The 22556-nt window shown below is 38.6% G+C and overlaps 1 protein-coding gene across 2 annotated transcripts; it reads right to left on the bottom strand.

The window, feature by feature from the left end:
- Positions 1-392: 392 nt before the first annotated feature.
- SPACA1 (sperm acrosome associated 1) lies at positions 393-17472 on the bottom strand. 2 transcript variants are annotated; one of them, XM_014834534.3, is made up of 7 exons: positions 17074-17472; positions 11863-11919; positions 8417-8518; positions 7577-7683; positions 6812-6947; positions 2295-2415; positions 393-1713 (listed from the first exon to the last, which is right to left on the bottom strand). In XM_014834534.3, exons 1-7 carry the CDS (start codon positions 17303-17305, stop codon positions 1557-1559), a joined length of 912 nt encoding a protein of 303 aa, XP_014690020.2. In that variant the 5' UTR covers positions 17306-17472; the 3' UTR covers positions 393-1556. The 2 variants fall into 2 exon arrangements, with proteins under 2 accessions (XP_014690020.2, XP_070352569.1); XM_070496468.1 differs by lacking the exon at positions 11863-11919 and having other exon boundaries at positions 17074-17425.
- Positions 17473-22556: the final 5084 nt, after the last annotated feature.

Below are 22556 nucleotides of genomic sequence, written 5' to 3'. Positions count from 1 at the left end.
AAATGTTCCAGACTGAAAGTGACACTTGGAATTTTGGCTCATAACTCATTGGCCAGAACTAGTCACATGGCCCCACCCAACCACAAGGGGCTAAGGAGGTACTATCCTATCACGTGCCTAGAAAGAAGACAGCCAGAAATATTCAGTCAACAGCACTGACAACTAAACCTGTTCACCTGACTGAATGCCCATGGTGACTGAAGTACAGTTGGAAACCACTGCTATTCATGTCTTTAAAAGTAAGGATTGATAATAATTACTATTCAAGAGTGTTAAGCACCTATGCTAAAGTGACATGACCATACATACTTAATTAGGAATAAGAAATGGAAGGTTGATTTTTTTTCACATTTATCTGGGGGGAGAAAGAGTGACACAAAAGCAATTCTTTTGGAAGATTTTATGAAAACAATTTCTTTTCACTTAAAGTCTCCAGTGGAATTCCCAAAACAGATAACAAAATCATTTTCCAGCCAATTCTTCATTGCTTCTCTCAAACACAAATGCCATATAACAGAAAGCACGGATAATTCCACAACATGGCCTATTTCTAGTCTACCACAGAGAGGTATACTGTAAATGCCATTTACAACATCGTCTTCACAGACGTGCAGAGTTAATGCTATCATGAGGTAAATCCCATAATAATAGCAATAAAGTTGGAAGAGAATCCTTCTAAACAAAAAAGTATATTTTGTACTACTATCATAACCTCTGAAAATTAATTTCTGATGAAGTCTCCCAAATCAAATTATCTAATGCCTTGGTATCTCGTTTGATAATTGGCCATAACCGTGTCACATAGTGACATTGCACAAAAAGGCAGGGATGATGTTCAGAAATAAGTACTGTGGTTTTGAGATGCTATCACCTGTGTACTGAGCACAATGAAGGTACTCATCAGTGGTCGTTCAAAAGTCCTTAATTCACTGTTTCTGTGAGAAATAGAGGGCATATTAAATTCATGTCATTTACTCAGCCACCTCCAAGTTCCTCTCCAGTTCTTCCTTACATATTTCCTATATGCAATCATAATTAAATTACCTACTAGATGCAAAACGCTTGAGCAATTCTTGGCACACAGTAGTCACTGACTAAGTATTGGTTGTTATCATTGTTATCACATGCCTGTAAGATTCTACAGTAGGATTTGCTTTAGCAAGCACAATCCAGTGTTCCCAGGGGGAGGAAGTCTGACATGCAAGGCATCTTCTATATTACATCTTTCTTCTTTGGGACAAAACAGGCAAATCCCCCTAGAAGTGATCAAAGTGATCAAAAATGTGTTTAGAAGATTTTGTGTGTGTGTTCCTCTAGATAAATGTTACCTGAAGTGATAATGAAATGATAAATGTTGAGAACAAGTTAAAAATAATTTTTGATAACTCCACCACAAAGGTGCGCTGATGAAAGCAGCCCCCTCTGATATTGCATTACCTTCAGACTGTGTAAATTACTGGCAATATTATTAAAGCATTTCACTATATATTTTATTTTTATAATAATGAATCTAATACACTCTAATCTCCTTTGGTTTGTTATATGTCATCCATACATCATTCGTTCCATTCACTTAAAACATCTTCTTCATGTGCAGGTATTTCTGCTGGTGATTGGTCAAGAGAAGTTGAATCTTTGTATCTCACTGAACTCAGCTCAGACTGTACCTCAGTTGTTGAGGCTTTTGGCCCCCAGAAAGACTTGACTGCTGCCCTGGAAGAGAAAACAAAACCAAATTTTGTTATGAAATTAAAACTAAAACCAAATAGATTTATATTTAATTTTCTATCTATAGAAGTGCCTCCTTAGTCATGATTTATTTTTGGTTTGTGGTGCATCAGCTGCATTGTGACAGTAGATGGGCCCTCAGAGTGCCAGGGTGTAACACTCATGTAGGTATTAGAAATATTCTCATATAAAGGAATTCGTAGGTCACAATGACCAAGTTGTAGAGTTGTGGGAACTACACCTGGACAACACAAATATTCAACAAACTTCTTTTTTTAGAGATGTAATTACCATGTAACTACATATGTTACTACCATGTTACTACATATGTAACTATGTAAAATTGTAAAAATTGCATTTCAAAGCTCTCTCACGGGCTGGGGGAGCAAGTCATGAGATTAGGAGGTTGAACCAGGGTGGTCACAGGAGCAACGAAGGGAGGTGGACAGTGTCAAGACACGTGTGAAACGCAGCGTGGACAGGGCTTTGGATTCATGGGACAAGGAAGGGGCAGACGAGGAGGATGTCAATCAAGGGTGATGACTCAGTTTCAGTCCTTCACCTACCAGTTTATAATTATGAAGATCAGGACAAAGATCACGAATATACACATAATAACTCCTATGGTCAGCACAAAAACTAGGACTGCATCGGTGTCTGGTCGGAGCGATCTTTTCATCTGCATTTCTAGAGAAAAAACACATACCTGATGATTATAACTACTGGAGAAAACAAAGGAAATGAATATCTAAATGGAAACTTTATATCTGAAAAACAACTCTAGAAAAATACAGAAATAACTAGTGGGAAAAAAGCTATTAATGAACTTGCTCTGCAGGTTTGAAATGTCCTTTTCAAACATGCAGAAAAGTTGAAAGAATCTGACAATGAACATCCTGTATCCCCACCACCTAGGTACCACCATCAACATTTTACTAACCATCTATCCATCCTTCTCTTAATCCATTGGTCTATCTTATATTTTGATGCATTTCAACATAATTTGCTGATGTCTGCACACTTCCTGCAATATTCTTCAACAGGCATATCATTAACTAGAGTTCAGTATTTGTTTATACTTTTCCTTCTGAGTAAAATGTACAGAGAATGAATTGCACAAAGATCTTAAATGTAAATTTGTTTAGTTTTAGCAAATGCAAACACACATATGTAATCCAAACTCCTTTCAAGACAGAATCTTCCTGCCCCCAGAAAGTTCCCCCGAGCCCCTCCCGGTTCATCCCTGCCCCATCCTCCAGAGACAACCACTGCCCTGATTCTCTTTTCTACCATTGATTAGTTCTGCCTGTTCTAGAACTTCATAGGAATGGAAACATACATTGTGTATTCTTCTGTGTAAGGCTTTTTCACTCAGCAGAACGTTTTAGAGATTCATCCATACTTTTGCATGTAACAATAGTTTTTTTCTTTTTTATTACTGAGTAGTATTCCTCAATTTGTTTATTCATTCTCCTACTGATGGACACCTAGCCTATTCCAGTTTGGGGTTATTATAAATAAATTGATATGAACATTCTTGTACAAGTCATTTTGTGAACACACATTTTCATTTCTCTTGGACAAATACTAAGAGCGGAACTGCCAGGTCATAGGGTAGAAGTATGCTTAGTTTCCCAAGAAACTGCAAGATCTTTTCCCAAAGTGAGTGTACTGGTTGTACGTGTTCTGTGAGTTTTTTCTCCAAGCCTTTGGCATGCCTATTCATTTTTCTAATGATTTCTTTTAATGAACTGAAGTTTTGAATTCTGATGAAGCCTAATTTATCAATTTTTTCTTTTATGGTGATTGTTTTTTGAGTCGTGTCTAAGAGACTCTTGCCTACTACTGAATCATGCAGATATTCTCCTACGTTTCCTTTTTAAAGCTTTACGGTTTTAGCTTTTACATTTAGAACTGCAATACGCCTTTAATTTTCTTATATTTTGTAAGGTAGGAGTTTAAGCTCATTCTTTTTCATACAAATTATCCACACACCATTTTTAAATCAGGCATTCTCTCCCGTAACTTTCTGCTCTTCTTGCAAATAAGGCTAATAAAGAGACAAAGCCAGTCTACCATATGTGTTACAACATTGCTACATTATAAATTGGTGAAAAGCCAATTTACATCAAGTATTACTTACTTTGTGAATTATATAGTTTTCTTGTGGCTCTTCCTGGTCCCTAAATCATAGAATCATAAAAGATTCATGTATGGAAGGACCAGAGAGATTATCTGATGCGACTATTGAATTACACAGAGGAGTAAACCAACATTCGAGGAGGTTTAATGATTTGTGCAGGCTATGTTTTATGTATTTTAATATTTTAATTTTGGTAAGTATCACTCTATCAGAAGTCATCTTCTGCGTGGGCAATCTCAATTGCTTATTTGTCTGGATTTTCTTCCTACTCTTTAAACACCATGGAGTATAATTTTCCATTTTCCTCAGTAATTCTAGAGCTATAAACCCAATTTAGTGACCTCACTAAATATTCCAAATATAACAGAAAAATCACATCATATTTATATTCCAGTATTGTTGGATTTTAAAAATCTTTTTATTTTCAAAATTAGATTTATAGAAGAAGTGGGATTTTTTAAGCTCAAATAAAAGACTCTTTTTAGGATTAAAACCTGAGAAGAAGACATGCAAAATTCCTTTCCATTTATCTACTACTCTGTGATACCAGCCAAGAGGGTGAAGAATGAGGGGTATGAAGATTTCAACAGTAGTTTTCTTGCAAGGGTCACTTAGAATACTTTTATATCTAACTAAAAAAAAAATAGGCTGTATTTCTCGTTGAAATTTTCTAATGAAAAACAGGCTGATTTTCAATGCTCTCACTTTTTAGAAAAACTAAGCTTAAGTTTGTATGAGTTTCCTCTGGCTACCATAACACAGCACCACAAATTGGGTGACTTGAAAACAATGGAAATTTATTATCTCACAGTTCTGGGGGCTAAAGTTCTGGACACAAGGTGTTGGAAAAGCCGTGCTCTCTCCAAGGCTAGGGGGAGAATCCTTCCTTTCCTCCTGCAGCTTCTGGTGGCCCAGATGTTCCTCGGCTTGTGGCAGCGTAACTCTAACCTCTGTCTCCATTTTCACATGGGTGTCTTGGCCCTGTGTCTTTGTGTCTTCACAGGGTGTTCTTCTCTCTCTCTCTCTGTCTCTGTCCAAATTTCCCTCTTCTTATAAGGACACCACTCATTGGATTACAGGCCCTCATCTTAACCAAACTCATTACATCTGCAAGGACCCTATTTCCAAATACAGTCACATGCTAAGGTTCTGGGAGTTAAGACTCGAAAGTATCTTTTTAGGGAGACCCAATTCATTCCAAAACAACGCCTAATTAGTGCCTAATTAACAATGCCTAACTTACATGCCTAAACAATGCCTAAAAAACAATGCCTAATTATTATAAAGACAACTATTGTGGAGGTGAAAAATCTGATGTATAAGGGAATGGGTGGGGAATTTTCATTAACTAAACCATATTTACCCTAAAAATATTTCAACAATGCATTCATTTCAAGCCAGCACCATATTGTGTGGACATTTAGAGCCAAAACATTTGTTTAATGTCTAAAGAGTCAAAAGGGTCTGTCGTATTGGTGTACCCAACTGTCATTTTAAAAAGAAACTAATAGATACCAGTGTTCTGAAAACATTTTGTGATTTAACCAGCACGTGTTCCGAGGCGGCAGAGCTACCCCACCAGGCCTGGACGGCTACGAGAGAGAGAAGTCACTTTGTCTCATTTAAGGGCTGACATTTTGGGGTCTGTGTTCTAGCCTTTAGCTTACGCATTATCAAATGCATATCACCTTCTAATCACGGGAAGCGCTAACCACCGAGTAGTCCTAACAAGGACCAGGATGTGCGGACAAGAACGGAGAATGGCCCCCAAATCTTTAATATCCTGAACTAGGACTCATTGAGATATTTTTTAGTTTGGTGATGTTTGGTTCTTTTTTGCCTTTTATAGCACTTCATTGAATTATCCTTTTAGTAACACCTGACATCTCAACATAGGAGTAAGATTATTAGCATTCACCAGAGAGATGTCTTTAAAGACACTACACAAACACACCAAAGAAAATTATAGCTTATTTTAAAAATCACCCCTAAAACACTTAGCTTGTTTCCATTTCAATAAAGGGTTTTATGTTGGATGGTATCTCTAGACTACAGCATGAGTTCTTTACTTAGGATTGAAAAATAACTTCAGGAAATCCATGAACTCCCTTAAAATTACAGGTACCTTTTGGCATGCTTGTATATGTGGGCATTTTTCTGGGAAAAGTCTGCTGATCACTGATTGAATTCTCTAAGGAACTTGTGACCAGACCTGCCACACCTCCAACAACAAAGATGACAACAACAACAAAAATGGTTAAGAGCAACGGAACCAAAGGAAATAATTATTTGGATATAGAAGACATCATCATTTAAATGGAAAGAACATGCATATGGATCCATTTTGCAAGAGAAGCAAGCACGGTTTCTAACATGTAAATTATGTTCAGGACAAAATTTGCGTTTTGTGACACATATCAGACTGCATTATTGTTTCATCAAAAAATATTTTCTTCAAAGGAATAATTTTTAAAGAGACATGTTTTGACATAATGTTTCTTCATTTTATTTATTTCCTGTACCAAAATTTTTGTAAGCATCCATGAGAACTCCATATATTCATTTCACTTTTGTGATAGAAGTAAAAGGAAGAATATAATTCAAGTTAGAGTACTGTTCTGTGCCCATGCCTCAGGAATATACCAGTTTCCCACAGTGAGCCACATCTGACTTGACTTTACGAAAAAGAAATTAAGAACTACCTTATAGATAAGGGCAAATGATCCAAACCAGCGCTTCTCAAAATGTGGTCTCTGGACCAGCAGCACCTGGGAACTTGTTAGAAATGCAAATTCTTGTGCCATCCGCACTCAAGATCTATCTGAATCAGAAGCTCTGGGGGTGGGGCTAGCAATCTCTGGTTCAACAAGGCCTCCAAGTGAGTCTGAGGCTCTTTAAAGTTTGAGAGAGAAGCAAACCAAAACATTGCTGGACACTTACCAGTTGTTGTATAGATTGTGAATTTAATAGATGCTACTATTTCATTATTATCCAAGGTGTCACACTGGAAGGCCAAGGGGCGAGTTTCCCTGTGTACTTCCAGGATTGCTGAATCATTTGGAAGTACAATGGCTTGCTATTTGAAAAGAAAAAAAAACTTATCAACATTCTTCATGTAAACTTAAGATCAGGGAACAATTTATTTCCTGTGACAAAAGAGGAGTCACTGTCTCTTACACCAGATCAGTAATTAATTATGCGCACGAACTTTAGAGTCATACCATCCAGACACGGAGTGCCAACCCTACCACCTCCTGTATGTGTGACCCAGGACAAGTTACTCTCTGAATCTCAGTTACTTATCTGTAAAATGGGATTACCTCATAGCATTGTCATGTGGGTTAAAAGAAACTCAAGCACTCAGTGTCTTTCTGGCATTTAATATGCCCTCCATTAATGTTAGCTACAGTTATCATTATACAATTCCTATATATGTATACAAATAAAAACTGCTTCCAAAATAGCATACTTTATACAAAATGGATGTTTTTAAGTTCTGATAATAGTTGACCCTAAGACGTATATAAAGTCAGCCTCATTAAATAACGAAAAATTTTAAATCCCAATAATAATAAAGGTGTATGATTTTAACTTCATTTTTGCAAAGGGCTTTTAAAGAGAAAGTTTTCTGATAGTTATCAAGCACTGGGAAACAAATTTTATCATTCACTAGAAAGCACCAAATTACATACATTCGTTACTCACTTGGTTTGGCCTTAGAAGTTTCCAAACATATTTGAAACGATTTGCAGGAGATATATGAACACATCCCAGACTAACACTTTCAAGGCTTTCTGAAATTGGTTTACCCCCTAAAAAAAAGAAAAATTAAATATATATATATACATACCACTGGACACTGTAACTTGCTTTATGCACAATACTACTTTTAAAAGCTACTTCTAATTTTAAAATCAACTATATGCTGGAAGTTATCAAACGTATTAATGAGAGTGTGAGTGTAGCGAGCAGAGAGGAGTGATGGTTACAAAGATAAAGTCACCAAAAGAAGCAGGTAGGAGCCACCATAGCTGTCTGCCCTTCTGCAGAATATACTGTGGGGAAGAGGGCGACCAACTCAGTGATCTATTAGATTAAACTTTGCGATCTATTAATGGCTTCCAATTTACTGGTTAGGGACCCCCATCAGAGATAATGAAATCTCAGAGTAGTGTGATTTGCTATAGAACAGCTCTCAAAGTTCCCAATTTAGGGTTTACCAATCGACTGATAAAATGTCATGACCAAAGAGTCAAAATTATTTCACTGCAGGACAGCCTTGACCACGGACCCTAGTACAATAAGGTTCCAGTGTATTACAGAAAATATATGCTAAATTTTAAACATCATTGAAATGTGAAGCAAAAGCAGAAAGTTACTGAGAGCTATAACCGTCTAGAGAAGTGGCATTTTAAGTTTTATTAAAATTTCCTTTCAGTATATCAACTGATCATCTCCCACCTCTCACGGCATCCTGAGCTTAAGGCTATTTCCCAGAGTAGATGCCTCCCGGCTCAGCCTCCCTCCAATACAGCGCCTACTCACAGCCACAGTCCACTGCCCCCCGGCACTCTTCCACTCGCACGATGCACTTGGACTCTCCTCCAGGGCACCCGTTTGTTAATATAACTTCTCTCATACCAATACCTTTGGTAAAAGAAATTGACAAATGTTAAGAAAAACTAATTCCAGAGTTTCTTTTCCATTTAGGTCTTTTTTGAGACTTTTCGCCTAATTTCAGACATTTTTAGACCCCTCACTTTGAATTAGTTCATAAAAAAGCATTTCCCAAAGTGAGTTACATGAAACACTAGTTCCTCTGGTTGTTACCATAAGAAAAAGGATTCCATGACTGTACACATTTGAAAATGATACATTAAATAAAATTAAAGGGACCGCTGACTATAGAATTTGGGGGCAACTTTTAATATGCTGGTAAATTCTGATGCTATTGCGTGTAAATTTTCATTGATCTAACATGTAAAAATTCTACATTTTAACATCTTTGAAATCAGAACACCTTAGAATTGACAGTATGTCACAAATTGACAATAGTTTTCCTTTTTATAAGTGCATAACATGTGCGTCTTACAGGCAGTAAAGTCTAAGATGTGACGAAATACAGTAGTACACAGGATCTCCCCAAGTTTTTTGACCATGAACTTTTAGGAGGGGGGATTTGGAGCTTCTGGAGGAAATTTGAAAATCACATTTTAACATAATGATGCTTTTTAACATTTAGATTGGTAAAGTCTCTGTATTAAATATAGCAGGACAAACTATTAATGACCAAATTTCCATTTCCAACAAGATACTCTTTAGAATTGCCACATTTTTTAAAAAAAATATTGAGGTCATAATAGTTTATAACATTGTGAAATTTGGATTGTACATTATTGTCAGTCACCATACATATGTGCCCCTTTACCCCTTATGCCTGCCCCCCAACCCCCTTCCCCTCTGGTAACCACTAATCTGTTCTCTTTGTCCATATGCCACACTCTTTTACAACAAGAAATCAAGTCTTTACTAACCGATCTCAGATCTCGACTGAGTTTGCCTTTCATCAGCAGAATTGAGGGAGATGATAAAACGCTGGATCAGTGACACGCTGAACATGTGATAAATGACCTGTGATAAGACTGTGTGGTCGTGGGCTCAGGAATAGGCCATCTTGATTTCCTTGTCTACTAGATTCCCTCTTTCAACCCCTACAAGATGTTAATCAGAAAACCCATTCTCAAGGGCAAGGGAAAGCTGAAGTCTAGAGATGGCTTGCAACATGGCTTCTCAAACTTCAGAGTCCATGCAAATCGCCTGGAGATTTTACTAACATGCAAATTCTGACTCGGTAGATCTGGACTGGGTCCTGAGACTTGAATTTCTAACAAGCTCCCAGGCGATGCTGATGCAGCTGGTCTGTGGACCAAACTTTGAGAAGTAAGGGAGAGGACTCCACATGAGATAAGGAGATGGAAGGTTAGAAGATGAAATGTCTCTTTTGCTTAAAAGAGATGCCTAGGAATGGCTGCAGGATGGCTCCACTTGTATTTACAAAAGGTCCCTCTTTAGAAGCACAGCCTTATTCTGAAATGCACAAATATTTTCCAAGCAGGTGTTTTATGTATTTATTTATTTAGCCAAATATAGTTCACTGCAATGATGTGTGTAGGTGTGAGATTTTCTGTAAGTCCAAGTAACACAATGTGTTCCAGGAAAAGAAAACTTTTTGACTGCAAAAATATTGTTTGGGAGTTCAATAGAATTTTCACCAAAGCATTTTTTTTTCTCTAAATAGTTATAAATGGAAAAGATTTTAAACTATTTAGAAAATATTTTAGATGTGAAATATTGCCTTTTCTGATTTCTTTTTCTCCTTGGAACTTATCACCATCTGACATTACATGTTTTACATATTATTTCTCTCTTTGCCTCTACTAAAATGTATACTCCTTGAAGGCAGAGAGTTTCCTCTGCCTTGTTTACTGCTGTGTTCCCAGCACCTATAACAATGCCTGGTACATAGTAAGCAAAAATTCCAAAAAAAAAAAATTCTCAAAAAATCATTTGTTGAATGAACAAATATATAATTTCTGAAACACATCTTTAAATAATAGAGCTAGACAATATCAATTACTAGCATTGTCATAAAAATAACCTCTACCCATGAAAATTTCTCAAGTAAGCAGAAGAAAGATATAAATCGCAAATGAATAAACACAGGTTTTTACATGGATTCCTCTCATTTTCTGACTCTGACTCACTCAGTTAAGGTAAAAAACTGGTTTAAAAGTATCTCAAGGGACAGAAAGTAGAATAACGGTTGCCAGGAGCTGGAGTCATGGGGGTGGGGTGTTAGTGTTTAATGAGTACGGAGGTTTCAGCCTGGGATAATGGGAAACTTCTGGCGATGGACAGTGGTGATGGTTGATGTGAGCAGGCTAAAAGTCACTGAATTGTACATTTGTACAATTTAAATTTAAACATGGTTAAAATAGTAAAATTTATGTTAGGTATATTTTACCACAATGAAAAAACACTGTCTTAAATAAAAACGATTCAGGTGCAATTTTTGATCAAAAAAAAAAAATTGTTCTCATCTAGATCTGCATGGATTTTCTGTCTTCTGACTCTCTGGTTTTTGTCTTTCTCTCCCATCACTGTTGTTTTCCAAGGCAGATTCAATTTAGGATAAATTTAATTTCATTGTGAATTATCTATTGTCTCCTCAGCATGTTAGTCTATAGTGGTTCTCAGAATGGTTCTCATAGATGGTCTCCTAGCCGGCAGCATCAGCTTCATTTGTGAACTTGTTTAGAAATACGAATTCTTAGGCCCCTCCCAAGGCCTAGTGAGTTAGAAACTCTGGGGTAGGCCCAGAAATCCGTGTTTTAAGAAGCCTTCAGGCACCTGGGATGAACACAAGTTTGAGAAAGAGTGGTCTATTATAGCATGTGTGGCCCTGAGCCCACCCCCACGTAAGGCATTTTATGTCCAATTTCTATTCATGGAATGTTCTAAATAAGTCACAGTCTTTGAATATTATCTTCCCACAAAGCCAATACTTCTTTTCTCCAAGACATAACATATACATTGGAGAAATGCAGAATTCAGAATAGACTATTATAAAGGAGCAAATTTCTTCATGGATTTGCCAACACAGTATGTGGGAAGACATCTGTGAGAGGCATCGGAAGATCTTTCATCTTCTGAACATCTGTGAGATAAAGTTTTGCTTTGGTGAAGGCAGTTTATATGCCAAAAAAAATACAGGGAGCTGGCTTAAAATAAGACTTAGAGGTTATGAACTGAAAATATCCTACCTTTTAAAGCAGGCAGTTTGAGTTTTGTGTATAAATTATAGTTATTAGAAATAGAAATCAATGAGCAATGAATGAGAGTACACAAATTACAAATGAAAATTGCCACACTGTTTTTATCTTCCCTCCCCCAGACTTACAATACTTATTTATCTGCTATATGCTACTTACCACATGTAACGGTGCACATGCCAAATTCTACTTCTTTGACTATTGTCTTATTTGAAACTAAACAGAAAGTGCAAAGATACATTATTTAATCATATGCAAACTTTTCTAAGTGAAAAACTCTTAGTCAGGGATGGAGGACATAAGCACTTATCATACGGAAAGCTGACATTTTTTAAGTTTTATTAAATCAGAAAAGCAATGCCCTTCCTAACAGCTGTTATTATTTAAATCGAAAGAAGCCTAAACCTTTAAAGTAATGAATGAAATTAGGAAATAACTTGCAAAGAAGGTTTATATTTAAACTTTGTAGTAACTTCAAAATAATTTTTTTCATCAGTTTAATACATGGTGAGTTAAAGTTCTATAGAAGATCAGAAAAACACAAAAAAGTCTACCAATTGTATGGCCCAATTTCTTCTATTCCCTACTATCTAAAACATTTGAGAGCATCATCACCATCAAAAAGAAGTCTTTATACCAAGTGTTCATTTTATGTTATAGATAGTTTCTACTCATTCTCAGGTTAAGATAGTAAATTACTCCTAATTTACTTTATTTAGCAGGATGATCCAGAAATCTACAAGTACTTGAGCTGCTAAATATTATTGGTTTTAAATCACATAACACGATGTTTCTCTTTTTCTAATCATTCTGAAGTTTGGCATGAATTCCACTAGCTGTAGCATATAACCAATTCTTCTGTAGCACACAACCAATTCTCAGATTAGGACTAAAATCTCAATAGAAAAAATTATTAAATGAGGTGTTAGAAGATAATTTTAAAAAGGCATTGTCTCCTAAGGCAACACTATAACATGGGAAAATGCATCAGAGTTGGAGTCCAAATTGCTTCTTTTCCCACTAATTAGCTGTTCTGAGTTTGAGCAAATTACTTAAACTCTGTCAAGCCTAGTTAACCCTTCTACAAAATCTGGAAAGGAAAACTTAGTTCATTTGATTATTGTAAGAATTAAATGAGATAATATGTGTGAAAACATTCTGAAACTTGCTTAGTGCTTTAAACATGCTTAAGCTATCATAACTTCATTCTTACTCATTTTATGCTTATTAATTTTATATAACTCTAAGATTTTTCCTATTTTGATTACTGTAAGACAATATTTTCATAAATACTTCTATTCTATACTTACAAGCACCAAATACAGTGCCTTGAATACATAATGACATGATGTATATATGTTAAGTAAATCAATAATGACTTTGTTAAATAAATTATTTGGATTATCATGCTGATCAATTTTGAACTGACATTTTGCTTGAAATGCTTGGATATTATCTGCTGGCACACGAGTAGGAGAATGAGTACTAGACTACTTTTAAATATAACCTCTTTTCAAAACCATTCAAAAAACAATCAATCAGCTCTACTACTCACTACCCATGCTACTTCAGGAATGTTGCTTAAGTTCTCCTAACTTCAGAAAAAAGAACGACATTTAATCAGATGGTCTCTGAAGCCCCTTTGGGCTTTGAGTATTGAGTACCCATTAGGTCATTCGGTGACTTTCCTTTTTGATGGAAATCCCACAATGGTGGGTCAGGGAAATTATGTGTATCTGGACTTCAGAGTGGTGTTTGTCAAAATTTCCCATTATACACCCATAAGTAAAAAAGGAAAAATATGGTCTGAATGTCAGTAAAGATTTTGTGCAACTTGTCAAGCAGTAAGATCCACTGGTGCTAATTAATCGGTTGGTGTCAACGTGGCAGGAGCGCTATGTCACAGGACTCTGTCCTGTTCAACATTTTTATTAATGACTTTTAAAATATTGATATCATGCTGACTGAATCCACGGATTCTGCAAAACTAGGAAGGATAGCAAGATTTTGGCAGATAATTCTGGACCTAAAAATGACCGGGTAGAATAATGGGAAAATCTAACAAAATGAAACCTTAGAGAAATAAAAAGTCCTGCATGGAGAGCTGAAAAGTCTACTGTCCCCAAAACACTGTACAGGCCATTTTAACTTGATAGAACAGGTGAAAATGAGTGGAGAGTTCAGTAGCAGTCAAGAGTGTGATGAGGCCTCCCCAAAAATCTACTGGGTCTCAGACTGTGCTGATAAAAGCCTGGCATCGACAGTGATGCAGATAATGATCCTGTTTTTTGTTCTGGCCAGATCCTGGAATGTTCTCTTGAATTCTGGACAGCACACTTTAACTGTTGGTATATACCATCAGAGTTCAATTTTAATTTTTGAGTTTCTTTTTGGAGAGCTGATTTGTAAGGTTGACACTTCATGATTTTTATTTTTCCTAAGAGGTCTTCCAAAGAAAAAGAGAAAATATGGTTACATTTATATAGGATAAAACTCATTTTATAGAATAAAACTCCTTCTATCTTGCACTTATTAGGTTGGTCTCTTTTATAAATCTAAGGGTATAGGTATAGGTAGATAGTTATAGGCATACCCTTAGATTTATAAAAGGCATAAGGGTATATAAAAGGTATAGAGTAAAAAAGGTGTGAGTATAAATATAATATCTTATTGACTTTCCCTAAACTTTGGAACTTTTATTTCATCATCCACAATGATGTATTTCATTATTACTCACCCATTACTCCGAAATATGTTTTTTAAAAAGTCTAAAATAATGAAATGGAAGAATGGTTAGAATTGCCTAGAAAGATGATGTTACTGTGTCATAAATCATAGCTATGACATCATCCTTTGTTTTCTTATTGCTTATTGCCCAGAGTATTGCATCATCTTTCAGAAAGACATAAGGGAAGTCTGGAGGCGCCTTTCTCGTGGTCTGTTTTCAGCTTTCATTGAACTCAGTGGAGATTTTAGAATTTTTCAGTTTTTGGTCCCTAATGGCAAAGAGAAGAAAATTGACAGAGAAAAACATCACACAATTATTGGATGAAATCAGAAAATGAACACAGAGAGCTTCAGATGCTAATGATGATGGTGAAATTGATTGCATAAGCAAAATGAGTGAAAGATGATATCTTGGATGAATTTTTCTCTAACTCAAGAATCAATGAATGAACATTATATTTCTAAGGATGACAAGGTATATGATATTCTCATCTAAGCAGTCTCTCAAGAGGAAGGACTTGATCTTGAAATATTTTGTGAAAATAAGTTGGACCATACTATTTTACTAAAAGAATATGGACCGTATTCTTTCCTTTTTTAAGCTGTTTATACACCAAAATTTACTTGATAAGGTTTGTAAATGGACAAATCATGATGGCAGGTGTGTATACAAAGGTGCTTGAAAGAAAACAGAAGATGTGGAAATGAATAAAATTCATTGGACCAATCATTCTAATTGCTGTTTATAAATCTATAACAGAAACATTTTGCAATTATGGAGCAACGAAGATGGCAATCCTTTCTTCAACAAAATAGGTGCCTTCACAGTTTCCAAAAGTATTGTGTTTTGACAATTCAAGTGCAAAAAGAACCAGAGCAATGATAAGCTAGAATCTATGAGATGTACTTGAAATCTGGAATCAGTATTTACAAGATGGATGCGTTCCAGATTCATGCATAACAGCTGGTGGGCATTTAGCTGCATTCAAAGTACTTTGCTCATTTAGGGTATATACATCTCCAAAACTAGGAAACAGAGAATAAAAATGGGGGGGGGGGTTTCACGTTTAAATTCTTATTAAAGTTTCAAATAAGTTGTTTTCACTATCCCTTTATCCTTACTTTTGTAAATTATTTGCAAAATGCCTTAAAAGTAAAAACAGTAAGAGTCCATTGGATAGTAAATGAAGACTGTTTTTACTGGTCCTCTGAGGGTTAAGGGTAGTTTTACCAAATTTTAATAAACATTCTGGAAATTTTCAGATGTCAAGACACCTCAGATTGTTTAAAGATCTGGATTTTCACTCTCCCGAGGAAAAAGCAACTATGCATGAAACTGTATATATAAAATTCCAGGAGGTACACAGACTCCCTGAACTTCACAGGTGAGGAAACTGAGACCCTGAGAGAAGAACTGACTTGTCTACCTTTGGATTTGAATCTAAGGCATTATAACTCCATTGCCTGGGTTTAGCCTAAATTCTATTTAGCATTTTATAGCTAGAACTCTCCCTTGACCAGTTCAATGCTAAAATCGTTAATTCAATTACTTTTAAAACTAGAGTGAAGCGATAGCTATTATGTTTTAGAACATGTTCTTTTCTTCCCTAGTCCTCTTTCTGTGTCACATTTTCAAAGTCAAGGAGCTCTCTGCAATGTAATGTTATCAAGGCGGTCCAAACCTCCAAGCCACCATCAACCTCAGACAGTCAATTTCTTTCTGTCGCTGAGGGTCACTATGTGTCCACAGGAAAGAAAAGCAAGGCTAATACAGCAACTACTCTATATGTATAGGAGACATGAGCCTGCGAAGGGTATTAAAACAATCTCAGCTGGGTCATTTATGGGGGAAGGGAACCATTCTCCTTTAGATGGCTGCAAACCAGCAACTGACCTTTACCTACCAGCATACGAGTTATTAATCAATAAATACAACATGTACAACAGCTTGTCAAGTTTTATCGCTTAATGAGCCAGCAGAATAAGGCAAACTCATGTGCCAAGCACAGGCTCCTTCTCCCTTGGTTAACACCTGTCATCTAACAAAGCCAGCAGCTGGATCCCTAGATTGGTGTTTTCACGACCACACTGCAGACGTGCTCAAGGATGGGGCTGCCTGAACCTGACCTGGGGCTTCTGGACAGTTCTGTCAGCATATTGGTCTGTCTAGATGTGTCACAGTGAGAGGAATTCTGAAGTCCACTGAGTTACAACCCAAGGGCAAATGTGGAAAAGAGGAAGACCTCAAGCAGTTTGAAACTTAAAGAAACAAACAAACTACAAGGGGGAGGAAAACATAACTGCAAGCAGAAGTCAAAATAATTCCCCTTGGTGGGGCTACTCCACAACTCCTACCCCTTAAAAAGAGAAAAGGCCTATTTTCCTTGTCCAGAGCGATACTTAGCAGCATCGCTGTGGCAATTTCTATAGAATAGTTTGAGCTTATTTGTTGATCTGGCTGTGGCCTTGGAGAACAAGCACATCTTTCTTCAAGGCCATGAGGTGCGTGAAAAATGTATCAAGTCGGGGCTGTTGGCGAGGGAGCTCTACAGACGGTAACGGGGACACTTGTCGCTGTCCGGGCAGGGAGCGGGGCGCGGCCCTCAACAAGTGCCTCCGGGGCCCCGCAGGCGCCTCCCTCACCGTCCGCGTCCGCCTCGGCCTCGGCGTCGTCCTCGCTCTCCTCGTCGCCGTCGCTGTCGCCCTCCTCGTCGCCGTCGCCCTCGCCCTCGCCCTCGCCCTCGCCCTCGCGGCCCAGGCCGGGATCCTGGACGGCCGTGAAGTTGGCCCGGCACACGCCCTGCAGGCCAGCCAGCAGCAGCCAGCCGACCGCCAGCAGCAGCCCCGCCGAGCAGCCCGCGCCGCCGGGCCTCATTGTTCTCGGCCCGACGGCCGCCCACCGAGCAGTCGCAGCGCTCGCCCGCCCCGAGGCGCCTGGAAGAAGGAGCCGCCCGCCTCCGAACCCCGCGCCGCCCCCTGGCAACCTTTGAGGCGTCACGGCTCGTCACGGGCGCGCGGCCGCCGCCCCGGCTCCCGCGCCCTGGTACGCGCGCCGCCGCCGCCGACCCCTGCCGGCCGCATCTGCAGGAGCGCGGGCCCCCAGCCCCTGCCCCCGCCGCCACCCCCGCCGTCGTGGCGCCCCGGCGGTGTTCTGAAGACGTTAGCCCTCCCAGCGCGTCCTCCTCTGCAGGCGCACTCCCTAGACCCTCCAGCGCCGTCATGGCCTTGGTTTCAAACTCCTCATGCAGAATATCTAGAATATGCATGTATCCAGAAGGATTCATCATAGCCTTATTAAGTTTGATGCCCAAACCAGAGCCATATCTGCAGGTGAGGCTTGATTTGTAGAGGATATACGGGCGCCCTTCCTTTCTTTGATCTGAAGAGTTATTGATGGAGCTCAAGCACGTATTCACCTTTTAAGATTTTGTGCAGCGCCCTCAGCTCCACGTGGGGCTTGGTGGAGCTGGGTTAGGAGGTGGGAAGAAAGGAAGGGAGAGGGGAGCAGGCAACTGTTGTCAAGCTAGTCCTTCTCCATGCTGTATTTGGATAGCTGATGCTTTTGGAATCAAATATGGGATTTAGTCTTTGACCCTGTTAATTTCTATCTTCTTGCTTTGGGCCCATTTTAAAAGCCTCATTGAGATTCTTTTGACTCTTGATTCTTTTGTCTTAACGTATTAGATATTTTTCCCAAGTTTGCTTTTGAAAATGTCTCCTTCAGGTCACCAACAAAAATGTTAAAAAGGGCAACGGGCCAAGGATAGAGTCCTAAGTCGTCACGCTCTGACAATGCTCCACTAATCCACACGTTGATTTAACCCAAGAATCAGTTCCCTTTCCAGAAAGGAGTCATGTCTTTTACTAAGGTTGAGTCAGACTGGAAGCAAGAATATCTTAGCATTCCCACTTGAATCAGCAGAAAATCTTAGAGGTGAGGATAGCTCCCCACTGCCTTCTTGAAGGTATTCAGTATCAGTATGTTCAAGTATGTCACAGGAAGAAATGAAATTCGGTAAGTTTCTTCCATTCATGGTGTTAATTTCAAGAAGTCTGCTCAAATTAATTCAAGATTTCTTCTTTAAGAATAGAATCAGAGGCCTTTTGAGTCAAAAAGAAGCTTAGACATCATTTAATACTACAAGCCCCTCAGTTTTAACTGAAGAGGTTAAGAACTGAAGAGATTAAAGGACTCACCCAAAATCATCCAGCAAATTGTTTGCAAACAAGATCTCACAATCAGGTCTCCTGAATGCTCATTCAGTGCTTGGTGATTCGCATAATTTAACGTTAACAGTGAAGACCCATTTAGTGAGGTGATTGAGAGTCAAGAGTTCAAGCACTGAAAACAAATTAGGGTTGAAATTTTTGATCTTGTTATTTGATCAGATAGCTACAATGTGATAGTAAGAGAATATTGATGAATAGATGGTTTGATGGATTTACACCTGGAATTTGAAACAAAGCTCTTTTGACTGTGTTTCTACGTGGTATTATCCTGTACTTTGAGGTTTAATGTCTAAATTTCTATGACACATGGGATGAAGAGTAACCTACTACAAAGTGAACCTGAGGCATACACTCTGGTTTTGAGATCGTGTGTATATCCAGCCTCAGAAGACTAAATTATTTGTAGCAAAAAGTGGATTACTTGAAACAAAAGTAGAAATTTTTATTTCAGTTTTTCTCTCACAAAGGCTTCTAGCTTTGAAAATAGGAAAAGACAACTGCTAAAAATGGTCAGTATTAAAGTTCCAATTGGTATTGTTCTCTGGGAATATTTTATATCAACTCAAATACCATAAAGTATTATAACACGGGACGAGATTCTGAGGGAAATTAAAATGGGAAATTTAGAGATGATTTTGAGACACAGAGACCTTTGTTTCCTGGCCAAATGAAAGAGCCAATATTTTTCTTTTTTAAGTGCTGAGAAAAATAAGTAACACATGCTTAAGTTTCAAACACAAACTTTATTTATTTTTTAGATTGGCACCTGAGCTAACATCTGTTGCCAATCTTCTTTTTTTTTCTTCTTCTTCTCCACAAAGCAAAGAATATACATAGTTGTATATTCTAGTTGTGGGTCCCTCTGGCTCTGCTATGTGGGACGCAGCCTCAGTGTGGCCTGATGAGTGGTGTCATGTCTGCGCCCAGGATCCGAACCTGCGAAACCCTGGGCTGCTGCAGCGGAGCGCACTAACTTAACCACTCCTGTGGCTGGCCCCCTCAAACACAAACTTTGAAAAGAAGATCCATGGTATTGCCCCAGGCAACATTGTTGAATCTTTCAAAAGTCAATTTAGGACACGTCTGTTCCTGAAAATAGTATTCTTTTTGGGCAGAGGAAGTCCCGTAAATTCTAAGGTATGTAATTTAAGTCAAGGAAGCATTAATGACCAAATAAACAGCTCCAGAATGAATTCAAATGGAGATTAGGGGTCACAAAGAAGAGCTGGAAGACTTGACTCTGAAATAAAGAATATTAAAATAGTATCTGTAATAGTAACAAGACAAATCACCTGTAAAATATTGTTACTCATAAATTATAAGAAAAAATATAATATCTGTCCTCAACAAACTTATGCTGTCTATAGTTGAAGCCATATGTAAGTGGAGGTAAGTATTTAGCCAGAAGGGCAGGGCACAACATCCAGAGAGGTCGACCCTCCTCTGACCTGCCAATACCAAGGACCAGGAGTTCCAGCCTCAGCCCCTGATTTACTGCTCTGACCTTCCGCACCGCAGCTCGCTCAGCTCCCTTCGACCCTGCCTGGCAGTAAGCATCTCCACCCCTAGCTCCAGTTCCAAGGAGCAGAGATTAGAGCGGTCCTCTGTGACTTCTCTGCCCCACTCCACCCCAAGCCATCCCACCTATCCTGGTCTGACCTTCCCTTTCCTAAGCCTACCTTGTGTGAGCTCACGGGCATGACTAGGGGCAGTAAAATCATTCCTTTGTCTGCTTCCACTTTATCTACGCTAGAGGATCTCATACTCTGAAAAGGAAGACCAGTTTGAAGTTTTCGTGATGTAACCACAGGATCCTAAAGGCCTGAATAAAGAATCACTATAATAATGAAGAAAGGAATGAATGATAGAAATTACAAAGGAAGGATTCACAGAATGGAGTGACTGGCTGCCTAAGAGAAATGAGGGAGGGGAGCAAGTAAGCGAGCCAGGAAAGTCATTGGACGTTTTGTTTAGACAGTTTCAGCTGGAGATCAAAAGGTTAAGGTTAAGTTGGAGGTATCAAAAGAAGGCCAGTGGAAATGCCCAGTGGGCAGCTTGAGATGACCACACACACACACACAGAGAAAAAAGCCAGAAGATGAAAACCACCGCCAGTGAAAAGATGTAGATGAAAAATACATATATACATCCAGTTAATATCATGTTTTAAATATTGCTGTAACATTACATTGCTTTACAAAGTTACTGACATCACTTTACAGTAGAATTTATGAAAGTAGGTGTCTGGCAGATAAATCACTTTTGCCTTTAATATGCTTGAATTGGTAAAAAGCATTCCCCAGGGGCCGGCCCTGTGGCATAGCGGTTAATTTCCCATGTTCTGCTTCTGCAGCCAGGGGTGCGCTGGTTCAGATCCTGGGTGTGGACCTACTCATGGCTTGTCAAGCCATGCTGTGGTAGGCATCCCACATATAAAGTAGAGGAAGATGGGCACAGATGTTAGCTCAGGGACAATCTTCCTCAGCAAAAAGAGGAGGATTGGCAGCAGATGTTAGCTCAGGGCCAATCTTCCTCAAAAAAAAAAAAAAGCATTCCCCATAATAATCCCCCAGAAAGAACCCTCAAACCACTTATATCCTATTTCCTGTCTTTAGGGGAAAAGAATTTTTCTTCATGGAGTAAGTTTCTGAGAGCAGAACTTCTCCCCTGTCTTTTTATTGGGCATCTGTATGCCTGTTGTGCCCTCATTCTCTGTCCATCACTTAAACTATAGTATTGCTACACAGTGGAGGAATTTTGTGGTGGGAACTGTAGGAAGCCCCCTGGAATTCTGTACGCAGGGATAGTGGTTTCAAATAGTAACAGTATAGCCTCTCAGCCTATCACATGTCTGTAGCTTCTTCTCTTGTTCCAGCCTCAGCCTCTCCTACCCTTTATTTTCTTATCGAATGCAGCTGCCACAAAGGTCTTTCTTTCCAAAGGCCTTCTTAAGGCAATAAGAGTTTACCAGGTGTGAGGGAAGAGTAGTACCCAAAAGATGTTCCTTCTCTATTTTAATAACCATGGTTGAAAAGACTATTGAAAATTAAATAACATTAGAGAATTGTGGTCAGCGTTTTGTGAAAGGAATAAATGTCACATTGTGAATAAGTCTTGGCAGAAGGTGTATGGTACTCTCAAATTCCTCTATTTGTGGGGCTGTCTAAGCCACATTTTCTAAGATTGAGTAAGCTGCCCTGTCTGTGGTTATTCAGGTTATAGGTACATAGCGCCACTCAGCTACATAAGCCTCGAGTTAATACATAAAATAGAGTTTTAGGATTTGCCCTGATCTTCGGGTTTCCCCTGCAATTTTGTGATCTTATATTGTGCTTCTTTGTTTAGCTTTTGAGTCCATGGTAAGAACAAGTAGTCTCATTTCCCTTGGTTTCTGAGGAACAAGGTCTGTCCCACAATGCCGTTTCAATACTGGTCTGCCTATACCACTTCAAATCCAACTTAGCTGCTTTCCTTTTTTGTTCATCTGATTCCTCCAAAATAGATGTGCCCCTTACCCTGAACACAGGCTCCCAGGGGATAAGCCTAAACTGTCTTAATTTCTGAACTCAAGGCTTCCCCAAAGATCTCAAGTTTCTTTACAGTTCTTTAACTCTCCTCCTACCACCACCACAGCACAAACCCCACAGGGCATTACAACACCCACCGTTTTAGGGTCTATGTTACATATATATTATAAATATATGTATAATTTTTGATATGCCCAGGAGCTATTATACCTTTCCCACGTGTAAGTTGAGGAGAAGCATAGAGCTGGATATCTTTAGAGTTGTTAGGAAATTTTGCATGGGACCACTAAACACCATAAGCTCCTAAAATATTACCTTAGGATTTCCATGTTACTTTCAACTGGCAGAGCACAGGAGGGGCATGCTGGG

The sequence above is a fragment of the Equus asinus genome, chromosome 24 (genome assembly GCF_041296235.1).
Source record: "Equus asinus isolate D_3611 breed Donkey chromosome 24, EquAss-T2T_v2, whole genome shotgun sequence".
NCBI lineage: Eukaryota > Metazoa > Chordata > Mammalia > Perissodactyla > Equidae > Equus > Equus asinus.
The sequence above is the reverse complement of the archived record's forward strand: the minus strand, read 5'-3'. Positions and strand labels throughout refer to the sequence as shown.